Genomic DNA, 14,142 nt, shown 5'->3' with positions numbered 1-14,142 from the left:
GAAAGGTGGGAGGGAAATGCTTAGTCAATGGAAAGAAACTTGGGGAGCATGCTCAATTCAGTTTCCCTCAGACCTTTGGAGTGGCAACATCTCTTCCTGAGAGTGAGTGTTAGAGTGCCGTGTGTTACAATTTGCCCTTTATTCCGAGTGACAGTGACTGGGGCAGAGCACAGTATTACAGCCCAGTCATTACAAACCTCTTCCCCCCATTCCCCCTTACATGGCTGAATACTGATCCCAGTGGTTGTTGTTGCTGCCCCTCACACAGCGCAGATGTACTTGTACAATGAGTTTACCCGGAACAGTCATAACAATCGCCGCTGCTCACACACCAGTTTCTCTCTGGTTATTCCGCCAGTTGGAATGACAGTAACTCTGGGCACAAATACTTCTCTGTACGATACAAACAGCGCTTACACTTTTCCTTTTGTGGCTTTACATGCCTGAAGGCACACTTGTTGTTGTTGGTGACATCTGTAAAGAGTTTCAGATTCTCCCTCCTCCATGTATTTCAGTGAGACAGGCGCCCCCTGTGGCTGCAAAGTGCAGTTGAACAGAAATGTGTCTCATTCAGTAGAACCGGTTTCCCATCAGTGAATCTGCAGATGGAATGACAGTCATTGTGGGAACAAACCCTTCTGTGTATGGGACGGGCGGCACTCAGGCTCTGCCTTTTACTCCTGTTTTCATTATGGGTTTCAGTGTATGCTTATTGCTTATCTGTTACAGTGTGCAGTGATACACGGCCGGGCAAAGCGCAGTTTCTATACCTGTAACTACTATTGCACACTCCCCCCCAATCTAATCCAATATTCAGATAGAATAACATATAATACGTGATTACATGATCATAATCTCTATCTTGGTCAGGTTGTCTGACAGGCGTTGTTTTTAAAGTTCTCAGATCTGATTTTTTTCCGCGATTGGATTTGGGGACATTGAAAAGAAATGCAGCGTGTCCGAGCTCCGTTATAAAGGCGCCATACACGTAACAATTACGGTCTTTCCTGCGATCATTCGTACCCTCCGCTGACGTTCAGGGCTGAATGGTTGGATATGGGGGTAGGAACAATAGGGATTCTACCTCTACCTGACGGTTCAGCCCTAAACGCAGATTTTGCTTGGGTGCCTTCAACGGAACCCAATCAAAATCCTTTGTCCCGTCTGATCAACAAGACAACCAATATCCGATGCTTTTGCGATAATGGTTGTCTCATCGATCCACCATACCGAATATCGTACAAAGCCTCGTTTGGTCGTTGGCAAATGTCGGTGGCCCCACCCATGGGGTGGAGCTTTTGCCTATAAAACTGGACATGCACTCATAGCCAGGTAAAATTATAACTTTTGCATTTGCAATAACTGCCGTACCGACTGTGACCAATCAAAATACAGACGGAACAAACTGCCTGTAAACGAATCATCCGCGGTACCAATGGCACCAGGAGAGATGAACTGCCTAGCGCCGCTCGCCATGGTCACGACTATTCTCTACTTGCTCGTACAGCCATCGAGCGCTAGTTCCCCAGAATGCCGTTGGCCTGATAAAAAAGGAGAGTTTATTGACAATGAAATACTCAAAGTCTTTGATAACCTGCAGCCAAAGGAACAGCATCAGGATGATTGTCTTTTTGAAATTCCCGATAGTGACTTTATCCACAACAGGTCTCGGGGGGAAGCGGCAGCCATAGTATTCGCAGTCTACAATGAAACCCTGAGCTTTTATAAGAAGAAGGGGCCTAGGAAGCTGCTGAAGCTTCTGCTACGGAGACTAAAGCAGCTGGGTCGGTGTGTTACAGGCACTGCGCAATATAAGGCTGTTACAGACGCCATTTGTAAGGAATACAGAGAACTAAGGCAGAAAGCCCGGGAGTGGGGTAACACTACGTGTGCCCGGAGTATCTTTTGGGCTTTGGGGAATAAATTACAGCAGGCCGTTCAGCTCTCTTCTCTTATGAGGAAAATGTATCTCATGAGTAAAACCTCTTAGCGTTCCTATGTCTATTAATTAATAAATAAATCAAATGAAACTCTCACTGTTCATCAGCTGGATTTATTGATTTCACAGTTATTGTTAGGGAGGCACCAAATCCAGGATTCAGTTTGGGGTTCGGCCAAGATTCGGCCTTTTTTAGCAGGATTTGGATTCGGGCGAAACAAATACGAATCCGTATTATCATGTGACTTTTCAGATTGGGATTCGGTTGGGTATTCGGCGCATCCCTAGTTATTGTACACTGGTTACAAGTATTTAAAGGCTCTGTTGGTTGAAGTTGAACCAATGAAGTTGCTTTGTCCATTCTGTCAGCCCAAAGAACATATCAGGGATCTCCCTCTTCTCTCTAAGAGTCACGCTGTGAATTCAGCTGCTTCTTACTCTATTTATATATATCAGGGAACAATAGGCATTCCTCAGGAGCCTATCAGATTTGAGTGAATGGGTGGGAGGGAAATGCTTAGCCAATGGGAAGTGACTCGGTGAGCATGCTCAATTCAGTTTCCCTCAGACCTTTGTAGGAGTAACATCTCTTTCAGAGAGAGAGTGTGGGTGTTAGAGTGCCGCGTGTGACAGCGACTGCCCTTTGTTCAGAGTGACTGTGATTGGACAGAGCACATTTCTAATTACAAACCTAGTTTTTGGGGCTGTAACTCCTTTTAGAATGAGTTTATCCGGAACAGTCATAACAATCGCCGCTGCTCACACACCAGTTTCTCTCTGGTTATTCCGCCAGTTGGAATGACAGTAACTCTGGGCACAAATACTTCTCTGTACGATACAAACAGCGCTTACACTTTTCCCCTTGTGCTTCTGTGTAAGAGTTAAACTGTGTGTTTAGGCAGAAATGCTCAGTTGTTACACGTAGGGATCTGAACGCACGGTTATTGCTCGCTGGTGGCACCTACATGCTTATAGGCACCATACAGGTTTTTTTGTACTAAAAAAACTGGAATTTGAATTATGTTTCTAAAACTCAAATGTCTGGTATTTATTAAGTGTGAAAAACCTGAAAACACGAAAGTAAAAATTCACCATCTGAAAGCTTGTGAGTTTCTGTAGAAGTCAATGGGAGGCGTTTGTATGGGAAGGCAAAGGGGAATACGGCTGAGAGATTTGTATGAGGAAGGGAATGTGTCAGAGTTATGGGGACGGGCTGAACAGTGTGTGGCGTCTGTGCCTTGTTCAGCATAAATAGCCCAGAACTAGGGGCAGCGGCAGCCGGCACAGCACCGCGGGAGCAGCGACTATTAAATGAGCAATTGCCAAACTTTTATACACCCCCCTATACCTCAATATTAGACGATGTTCACATTCAGACAATACTCTGACTTTATTATATTAAATGTTTAGTTTATAATCTTCAGACCATCTCAGCTTTGGATCAGGGCGGCCAACACTCTCTCTGCTTCTCTCTCAGAGTCAAACTGTAAATGCAACTGCTTTGCCTTCTGTTTATATATATCAGGGTACAAAAGGCATTCCTTGGGAGCCCGATATATGGGAAATCACAAAAGAAGAAGAAACCACAAATAAAAATGTAAGAAAGAAAAAAAATAAAATAGAGAACAAGAGAAAAAAGGAAATAATAATACAATAAACAAGGAGAGGAAAGGGGATCATAGCGCAGTAACAACCTGGGTTCATTTAATCAGTATAAAAATACAAAGTGCTATAGTGCATTTAATACAAAGTGCCGTAGTGCATTTAATACAAAGTGCCGTAGTGCATTTAATACAAAGTGCCGTAGTGCATTTAATACAAAGTGCCGTAGTGCATTTAATACAAAGTGCCGTAGTGCATTTAATACAAAGTGCTATTGTGCATTTAATACAAAGTGCCGTAGTGCATTTAATACAAAGTGCCGTAGTGCATTTAATACAAAGTGCCGTAGTGCATTTAATACAAAGTGCCGTAGTGCATTTAATACAAAGTGCCGTAGTGCATTTAATACAAAGTGCTGTTAGTGCATCTAATACAAAGTGCTATTTTGCATTTAATACAAAGTGCCGTTAGTGCGTTTAATACAAAGTGCCGTAGTGCATTTAATACAAAGTGCCGTAGTGCGTTTAATACAAGGTGCTGTAGTACGTTTAATACAAAGTGCCGTTAGTGCATTTAATACAAAGTGCTATTGTGCATTTAATACAAAGTGCCGTTAGTGCGTTTAATACAAAGTGCCGTAGTGCGTTTCATACAAAGAGCTGTAGTGCGTTTATCACAAAGTGCCGTAGTGCATTTAATACAAAGTGCCGTAGTGTATTTAATACAAAGTGCCGTTAGTGCATTTAATACAAAGTGCAATTGTGCATTTAATACAAAGTGCCGTAGTGCGTTTAATACAAAGTGCCGTAGTGCGTTTAATACAAAGTGCCGTTAGTGCATTTAATACAAAGTGCTATTGTGCATTTAATACAAAGTGCCGTTAGTGCGTTTAATACAAAGTGCCGTAGTGCGTTTCATACAAAGTGCCGTAGTGTATTTAATACAAAGTGCTATTGTGCATTTAATACAAAGTGCTATTGTGCATTTAATACAAAGTGCCGTAGTGCATTTAATACAAAGTGCCGTAGTGCGTTTAATACAAAGTGCCGTAGTGGCATTTAATACAAAGTGCCGTAGTGCATTTAATACAAAGTGCCGTAGTGCATTAATACAAAGTGCTATTGTGCATTTAATACAAAGTGCCGTAGTGCATTTAATACAAAGTGCCGTAGTGCATTTAATACAAAGTGCCGTAGTGCATTTAATACAAAGTGCCGTAGTGCATTTAATACAAAGTGCCGTAGTGCATTTAATACAAAGTGCTGTTAGTGCATCTAATACAAAGTGCTATTGTGCATTTAATACAAAGTGCCGTTAGTGCGTTTAATACAAAGTGCCGTAGTGCATTTAATACAAAGTGCCGTAGTGCGTTTAATACAAGGTGCTGTAGTACGTTTAATACAAAGTGCCGTTAGTGCATTTAATACAAAGTGCTATTGTGCATTTAATACAAAGTGCCGTTAGTGCGTTTAATACAAAGTGCCGTAGTGCGTTTCATACAAAGTGCTGTAGTGCGTTTATCACAAAGTGCCGTAGTGCATTTAATACAAAGTGCCGTAGTGTATTTAATACAAAGTGCCGTTAGTGCATTTAATACAAAGTGCTGTTGTGCATTTAATACAAAGTGCCGTTAGTGCGTTTAATACAAAGTGCCGTAGTGCGTTTCATACAAAGTGCCGTAGTGCATTTAATACAAAGTGCCGTAGTGCATTTAATACAAAGTGCCGTAGTGCATTTAATACAAAGTGCCGTAGTGCATTTAATACAAAGTGCCGTAGTGCATTTAATACAAAGTGCCGTAGTGCATTTAATACAAAGTGCTATTGTGCATTTAATACAAAGTGCCGTAGTGCATTTAATACAAAGTGCCGTAGTGCATTTAATACAAAGTGCCGTAGTGCATTTAATACAAAGTGCCGTAGTGCATTTAATACAAAGTGCCGTAGTGCATTTAATACAAAGTGCTGTTAGTGCATCTAATACAAAGTGCTATTTTGCATTTAATACAAAGTGCCGTTAGTGCGTTTAATACAAAGTGCCGTAGTGCATTTAATACAAAGTGCCGTAGTGCGTTTAATACAAGGTGCTGTAGTACGTTTAATACAAAGTGCCGTTAGTGCATTTAATACAAAGTGCTATTGTGCATTTAATACAAAGTGCCGTTAGTGCGTTTAATACAAAGTGCCGTAGTGCGTTTCATACAAAGTGCTGTAGTGCGTTTATCACAAAGTGCCGTAGTGCATTTAATACAAAGTGCCGTAGTGTATTTAATACAAAGTGCCGTTAGTGCATTTAATACAAAGTGCTATTGTGCATTTAATACAAAGTGCCGTAGTGCGTTTAATACAAAGTGCTGTAGTGCGTTTTTCACAAAGTGCTGTAGTGCATTTAGCACAAAGTGCTGTAGTGCGTTTAACACAAAGAGCTGTAGTGCATTTAATACAAAGTGCAGTTGAACAGAAATGTGTCTCATTCAGTAGAACCGGTTTCCCTTCAGTGAATCTGCAGATGGAATGACAGTCATTGTGGGAACAAACCCTTCTGTGTATGGGACGGGCGGCACTCAGGCTCCGCTTTTTGCTCCTGTTTTCATTATGGGTTTCAGTGTATGCTTATTGCTTATCTGTTACAGTGTGCAGTGATACACGGCCGGGCAAAGCGCAGTTTCTATACCTGTAACTACTATTGTACACTCCCCCCCAATCTAATCCAATATTCAGATAGAATAACATATAATACGTGATTACATGATCATAATCTCTATCTTGGTCAGGTTGTTTGACATGCGTTGATATTAAAGTTCTCAGATCTGATTTTTTTCCACGATTGGATTTGTGGGCATTGTAAAGAAATGCAGCGTGTCCGAGCTCCGGTATAAAGGCGCAATACATGTAACAAAAATGATCTTTCCTACGATGGTTCGTACCCTCCGCTGATGTTCAGGGCTGAATGGTCAGATATGGGGGTAGGAACAATAGGGATTCTACCTCTACCTGACGGTTCAGCCCTAAACGCAGATTTTGCTCGTTCGCCTTCAATGGCACCCAATCAAAATCTTTTATCCCGTCCGATCAACAAGACGACCAATATCTGATGCTTTTGCGATAACGGTTGTCTCATCGATCCACCATACCGAATATCGTACAAAGCCTCGTTTGGTCGTTGGCAAAAGTCGGTGGCCCCGCCCATGGGGTGGAGCTTTTGCCTATAAAACTGGACATGCACTGATAGCCAATTAAAATTATAACTTTTGCATTTGCAATAACTGCCGTACCGACTGTGACCAATCAAAATACAGACGGAACAAACTGCCTGTAAACGAATCATCCGCGGTACCAATGGCACCAGGAGAGATAAACTGCCTAGCGCCGCTCGCCGTGGCCACGACTATTCTCTACTTGCTCGTACAGCCATCGAGCGCTAGTTCCCCAGAATGCCGTTGGCCTGACAGAAGCGAGTTTATTGACAATGAAATACTCAAAGCCTTTGATAACCTGCAGCCAAAGGAACAGCATCAGGATGATTGTCTTTTTGAAATTCCCGATAGTGACTTTATCCACAACAGGTCTCGGGGGGAAGCGGCAGCCATAGTATTCGCAGTCTACAATGAAACCCTGAGCTTTTATAAGAAGAAGGGGCCTAGGAAGCTGCTGAAGCTTCTGCTACGGAGACTAAAGCAGCTGGGTCGGTGTGTTACAGGCACTGCGCAATATAAGGCTGTTACAGACGCCATTTGTAAGGAATACAGAGAACTAAGGCAGAAAGCCCGGGAGTGGGGTAACACTACGTGTGCCCGGAGTATCTTTTGGGCTTTGGGGAATAAATTACAGCAGGCCGTTCAGCTCTCTTCTCTTATGACAAAAATGTATCTCATGAGTAAAACCTCTTAGCGTTCCTATGTCTATTAATTAATAAATAAACCAAATGAAACTCTCACTGTTCATCAGCTGCATTTATTGATTTCACAGTTATTGTTAGGGAGGCACCAAATCCAGGATTCAGTTTGGGGTTCGGCCAAGATTCGGCCTTTTTTTGCAGGATTTGGATTCGGCGAAACAAATACGAATCCGTAAATCATGTGACTTTTCATATTGGGATTCGGTTGGGTATTCGGCCCTAGTTATTGTACACTGGTTACAAGTATTTAAAGGCTCTGTTGGTTGAAGTTGAACCAATGAAGTTGCTTTGTCCATTCTGTCAGCCCAAAGAACATATCAGGGATCTCCCTCTTCTCTCTAAGAGTCACGCTGTGAATTCAGCTGCTTCTTACTCTATTTATATATATCAGGGAACAATAGGCATTCCTCAGGAGCCTATCAGATTTGAGTGAATGGGTGGGAAGGAAATGCTTAGCCAATGGGAAGTGACTCGGTGAGCATGCCCAATTCAGTTTCCCTCAGAACTTTGTAGGGGTAACATCTCTTTCAGAGAGAGAGTGTGGGTGTTAGAGTGCCGCGTGTGACAGCGACTGCCCTTTGTTCAGAGTAACTGTGATTGGACAGAGCACATTTCTGATTACAAACCTAGTTTTTGGGGCTGTAACTCCTTTTAGAATGAGTTTATACAGAACAGTCATAACAATCGCCGCTGCTCACACACCAGTTTCTCTCTGGTTATTCAGCCAGTTGGAATGACAGTAACTCTGGGCACAAATACTTCTCTGTACGATACAAACAGCGCTTACACTTTTCCCCTTGTGCTTCTGTGTAAGAGTTAAACTGTGTGTTTAGGCAGAAATGCTCAGTTGTTACACGTAGGGATCTGAACGCACGGTTATTGCTCGCTGGTTGCACCTACATGCTTATAGGCACGATACGGGTTTTTTTGCACTAAAAAACTGGAATTTGAATTATGTTTCTAAAACTCAAATGTCTGGTATTTATTAAGTGTGAAAAACCTGAAAACACGAATGTAAAAATTCTCCATCTGAAAGCTTGTGAGTTTCTGTAGAAGTCAATGGGAGGCGTTTGTATGGGAAGGCAAAGGGGAATACGGCTGAGAGATTTGTATGAGGAAGGGAATGTGTCAGAGTTATGGGGACGGGCTGAACAGTGTGTGGCGTCTGTGCCTTGTTCAGCATAAATAGCCCAGAACTAGGGGCAGCGGCAGCCGGCACAGCACCGCGGGAGCAGCGACTATTAAATGAGCAATTGCCAAACTTTTTATACCCCCCCCCCAAACCACAAGTTTAGATGAAGCGGAAGTTCACATTCAGACAATATGTGCGGAAAAAAACTCCATAAATCATCTTTATTATTTTCAATGTTTAGTTCTGAAGCTACAGACCATATAAGCTTTGGATCAGGGCGGCCAACACTCTGCTCTCTCTGCTTTTATTCGGCAGCCTCTGGGAAATCCCTTCAGAGAGAGACAAAAACAGAAAGCTTTGGCACACAAATTAGAATCTGACTAAACCAGTTTCTCAGTAATAGTTGCTGTACAAGGGGCCTCCTCTGCTTGTTTCACTGAACCCACTTTAGTTTCTCAGCGCTAAAACGTTGCCTCGTGGATGCGCTTCCCGGAGATGGTACAAACTAAACAAAAATGCCCAAAATGAAAGAATAAACAATGAAGTACTAAATCCAGTGCAGGTTTCTAAGGGAGCTCCTGTATTGCTTGCCAACTTGCAGCCATAGTGGGTACAGCGCTAATGGAGATGTGACGGTTAGTGATGAGCGAATCCGTTCCATTTTGCTTTGCCGAACAATTTGCGAAACTTTGCGAAAATGAGTGAAATAGCAAAAAAGCTGAGTTAGTTTATGGCGTCTCTTGGAAGTAACAGAGAGAATTAATAATGGTTTGCTCATATCTTATCAACATGTAAAAAACCATTTTGTTTATAAAACCTCCTGAGTGATGTATTGGGCTGCTTCTATAGTGAATAAAGGAAGGACAACAACACTGTGATTCTTGGGTTACTGCCTGGCGCCTCACTAGCTTCCTAGTGGATCCATGCGCTGAAGCCTTTTCATTTGGCCAAACTGTATCACTTCCAAATCAAACTGTAAATGCAACTGCTTTGCTTTCTATGTATATATGTATGTATGTATGTATGTATGTATGTATGTATGTATGTATATATGTATGTATGTATGTATGTATATATGTATGTATGTATGTATGTATGTATGTATGTATGTATGTATGTATAACTTTATTTATAAAGCACCACAAGGGTACGCAGCGCTGTACAGTCTTACAATATACAGGTATGGGATCCCGTATCTGGAAACCCATTATCCAGAAAGCTCCAAATTACGGAAAGCTCATCTCCCCTAGACTCCATTTTAATCTAAAATTTCAGAATTTTAAAACTTTTTCCTTTTTCTCTGTAGTAATAAAACAGTACCTTGTAATTGATCCCAACTAAGATATAATTACCCCTTATTGGGGCAGAACAGCCCTATTGGGTTTATTTCATGGTTAAATGATTCCCTTTTCTCTGTAATAATAAAACAGTACCTGTACTTGATCCCAACTAAGATATAATTACCCCTTATTGGGGGCAGAACAGCCCTATTGGGTTTATTTAATGGTTAAATGATTCCCTTTTCTCTGTAATAATAAAACAGTACCTGTACTTGATCCCAACTAAGATATAATTACCCCTTATTGGGGGCAGAACAGCCCTATTGGGTTTATTTCATGGTTAAATGATTCCCTTTTCTCTGTAATAATAAAACAGTACCTGTACTTGATCCCAACTAAGATATAATTACCCCTTATTGGGGGCAGAACAGCCCTATTGGGTTTATTTCATGGTTAAATGATTCCCTTTTCTCTGTAATAATAAAACAGTACCTGTATTTGATCCCAACTAAGATATAATTACCCCTTATTGGGGCAGAACAGCCCTATTGGGTTTATTTAATGGTTAAATGATTCCCTTTTCTCTGTAATAATAAAACAGTACCTGTACTTGATCCCAACTAAGATATAATTACCCCTTATTGGGGCAGAACAGCCCTATTGGGTTTATTTAATGGTTAAATGATTCCCTTTTCTCTGTAATAATAAAACAGTACCTGTACTTGATCCCAACTAAGATATAATTACCCCTTATTGGGGGCAGAACAGCCCTATTGGGTTTATTTCATGGTTAAATGATTCCCTTTTCTCTGTAATAATAAAACAGTACCTGTACTTGATCCCAACTAAGATATAATTACCCCTTATTGGGGGCAGAACAGCCCTATTGGGTTTATTTCATGGTTAAATGATTCCCTTTTCTCTGTAATAATAAAACAGTACCTGTACTTGATCCCAACTAAGATATAATTACCCCTTATTGGATGCAAAACAATCCTATTGGGTTTAATTAATGTTTTATTGATTTTTTAGTAGACTTAAGGTATGGAGATCCAAATTACAGAAAGACCCCTTATCCGGAATACCCTTGGTCCCAAGCATTCTGGATAATGGATCCTATACCTGTACACAATTACACACAGGGAGGACAAGTGTTATAATAAATACAATAAATAAATATAAATACATAGGGAGGAAGTGCCATGTGGTATGAGACACAGTAGGAAGGGGGTCCCTGCCCCGTAGAGCTTACAATCTGAGTGATATATATATCAGGGCACAAAAGGCATTCCTTGGGAGCCCGATATATGGGAAATCACAAAAAAAAGAAACCACAAATAAAAAAGAAAGAAAGAAAAGAAAAAAAATAAGAGAACAAGAGAAAAAAGTAAAAAAAAAACAGAAAAAATAAATAAATAATACAATAAACAAGGAGAGAAATGGGGATTATAGCGCAGTTTTTTTTTGCATTTAATACAAAGTCCCGTAGTGCGTTTAACACAAAGTGCCGTCGTGCGTTTAACACAAAGTGCCGTAGTGTGTTTAATACAAAGTGCCTTAGTGCGTTTAATACAAAGTGCCGTAGTGCGTTTAACACAAAGTGCCGTAGTGCGTTTAACACAAAGTGCCGTAGTGCGTTTAACACAAAGTGCCGTAGTGCGTTTAACACAAAGTGCCGTAGTGCGTTTAACACAAAGTGCCGTAGTGCGTTTAACACAAAGTGCCTTGTTATCAACAAAAAACCCCAGATCCTTCTCCATTAAGGAAACCCCCAACACACTACCATTCAGTAGATAGTTTGCGTTTATATTATTTCTACCAAAGTGCATAACTTTGCACTTATCAACATTGAACCTCATTTCCCAGTTTGCTGCCCAGTTATCTAATTTTGTCAAATTGCTCTGCAAAGCGGCACATCCTGCATGGAACTTATAGTTTTGCACAATTTAGTGTCATCAGCAAAAATAGAAACAGTACTGTCTATGCCCCCCCCCAGGTCATTAATAAACAAGTTAAACAGCAAAGGCCCAAGGACTGACCCCTGCGGTACCCACTAACCACACTGGTCCAATTAGAAAATGTTCCATTTCCCCCCACTCTTTGTACTCTATCCTTCAGCCAGTTCTCTATCCAATTACAGATATTATGTTCTAGGCCAATATTCCTTAATTTGATCATTAACCTTCTGTGAGGTACTGTATCAAACGCTTTAGCAAAGTCCAAGTAGATGACATCAACTGCCATTCCAGCATCAAGGTTCCCACTCACCTCCTCATAAAAGGCGACTAAATTAGTCTGGCAAGATCTGTTACGCATAAAACCATGCTGGCACAAACTAATAGTATTGTGAACTGCAATGTAATCAAGTACCCTATCCCTTATTACCCCTTCCAAAATTTTTCCTACTACTGATGTCAGACTAACAGGCCTATAGTTTTCAGGCTGAGAACGGGATCCCTTTTTAAATAACGGCACCACATTAGCAATCCGCCAGTCTCTCGGCACCATGCCAGACCTCAATGAATCCTGAAAAATTAAGTGAAGAGGTTTGGCAATCACAGCGCTCAGCTCATTTAACCTTTTTAGTGCCATAGGACGTAGATTCTACGTCCTAGGTACCAAGGGACCAAAGTGCCATAGAACGTAGAATCTACGTCCTACAGCACTAACGGGTTTACAAGCGCTGCGCTCGCTTTTAAAGCAGCGCAGCGCTTGTAAAGCCTGCACAACCCCCTAGGCAACGAGCACAAGAGGTCATACTTACCGATCCGGGTCCCCCAGCGCCGCCGATCCGGGTCCTCAGCCAATGACAGCAGTGGACACGCATTGATGACGTGTCCACTGCTGTCCCTTTAATTGTCGCCGCCCCCGCCGTCGCCTCTTCACTCTGCTGCCACGTGAGACTGCTGGAGCCCCCCTGCTGCCTTCCTGCTGCCTTCCTGCCAGATTGGTCGCCCTGATCGCCTGCCTGCATTGTGTAAGCTGAACTACAACTCTCTAACCACTGTTTATTTTGCTTATTTCTATCTCAACTGTCTAAAATTTTTTTTTTTTTTTTTTTTCTATTTCTTCTTCTATCTTTGTCATTATTACACTTTTGTACACATACACACTTATTTACAACTTTCCCAAGCACACACAGACACTTACACACACACTTACACTTACACTTTTTTTTTTTTTTTTTTTTTCTTTCTTTCTTTTCTTTTCTTTCTTTCTTTGCTTTCTCTGGCAGTCTTTTTTTTTTACTAAAACTTTATTTCTGATCTTGCTCTATAATTATCTGATTTATTTGGTTGCATTTTAGTGTTTTTTTTGCATTTTCATAATTGATTTCTGTTTTTGAATTATTCTATTGCACTATAACTTTTGTATTGCTATTGGGTGCTGAATTTGCAGTGACGTTGGTGGATCCAGGGCTCTGACCACCGATTTCATTGCAATAATTGTTCTTCTGTTGGTTTGAGCGGTTTTTATTTGAATTTACTGATTTTATGGTGTTTTATCTTTGCATTGTTCTTTATTGTGTATTTAGTGCCCTAAAAAGGTTGCTTTTGCAGTGACATTGGTGGATCCAGGGCTCTGATCACCGATTTCATTGCAATTATTGTTCTTTGATTGCTTTTAGTGGTTTTATTCCATTTTAACTTCATTTGATTTCAGTTGTTCTAGAAAGGTCCAGAGGTGCTAAGATTGTTCTGGTAGTTTCTATTGCCAAGGGTTAGGCTGATGCCACACATGGCGTAGGGCTGATTTTTTCAGCAAGTGGAAAAACGCTTGCCGAAAATTCAGCCCTACGCCTGCTACTTGTGCCTGCACCCGAATCAATGGAATACGCTCGGGTGCAGGCACATGTAGCCGATATACGCATGAAAACGCGAGACTTTGCATTCTCACGCGTTTTCATGCGTATATCGGCTACATGTGCCTGCACCCGAGCGTATTCCATTCATTCGGGTGCAGGCAAAAAAAAAAAGGGGTGCATAGAGTGCAGCCCCAATATTATGCATTTTCAGGTTTGGCGGCCATGTACTTATGTGCATATGGGGTATCGTTTTATTCAGGGGAACTTGCAGATTTATGGTTAGTAAGTTTTTGGTAGTTGCCATGGAGATTTTGGGGAGAAATCTAGGTTTGTATCTGGTTTTTCCTTGATTTCTGACCAAAGCGTGACTTCTGCAAGGGACTGCGGCCACAATTTTCCATGTAGAAAGAGAAGAGTGGTGTCTCTGAATAGCTGAAGGTGTGCACTTTTTGGAAATATATAGTTTGCGGGGGTTATTTCACAGGTA

At 41.3% G+C, this 14,142-nt stretch overlaps 2 protein-coding genes across 2 annotated transcripts; both read left to right on the top strand.

Annotated features, from left to right (window-relative positions):
* Window positions 1–1,357: 1,357 nt before the first annotated feature.
* LOC116409510 lies at window positions 1,358–2,036 on the top strand. Its single transcript, XM_031898170.1, has one exon. It carries the CDS (start codon window positions 1,436–1,438, stop codon window positions 1,988–1,990), a length of 555 nt encoding a protein of 184 aa, XP_031754030.1. The 5' UTR covers window positions 1,358–1,435; the 3' UTR covers window positions 1,991–2,036.
* A 4,843-nt stretch (window positions 2,037–6,879) lies between these two features.
* On the top strand, window positions 6,880–7,431 carry LOC116409509. Its single transcript, XM_031898169.1, has one exon. It carries the CDS (start codon window positions 6,880–6,882, stop codon window positions 7,429–7,431), a length of 552 nt encoding a protein of 183 aa, XP_031754029.1.
* The last annotated feature ends 6,711 nt before the right edge of the window (window positions 7,432–14,142 follow it).

The sequence above is a fragment of the Xenopus tropicalis genome, chromosome 3 (genome assembly GCF_000004195.4).
Source record: "Xenopus tropicalis strain Nigerian chromosome 3, UCB_Xtro_10.0, whole genome shotgun sequence".
Lineage (NCBI taxonomy): Eukaryota > Metazoa > Chordata > Amphibia > Anura > Pipidae > Xenopus > Xenopus tropicalis.
Note: the sequence above shows the minus strand (reverse complement) of the source record. Positions and strands in the feature narration are given on the sequence as shown.

Coding starts and splice junctions, on each gene's coding strand:
- LOC116409510 (XM_031898170.1), top strand. CDS start 1,436: ATGGCACCAGGAGAGATGAACTGCCTAGCGCCGCTCGCCATGGTCACG.
- LOC116409509 (XM_031898169.1), top strand. CDS start 6,880: ATGGCACCAGGAGAGATAAACTGCCTAGCGCCGCTCGCCGTGGCCACG.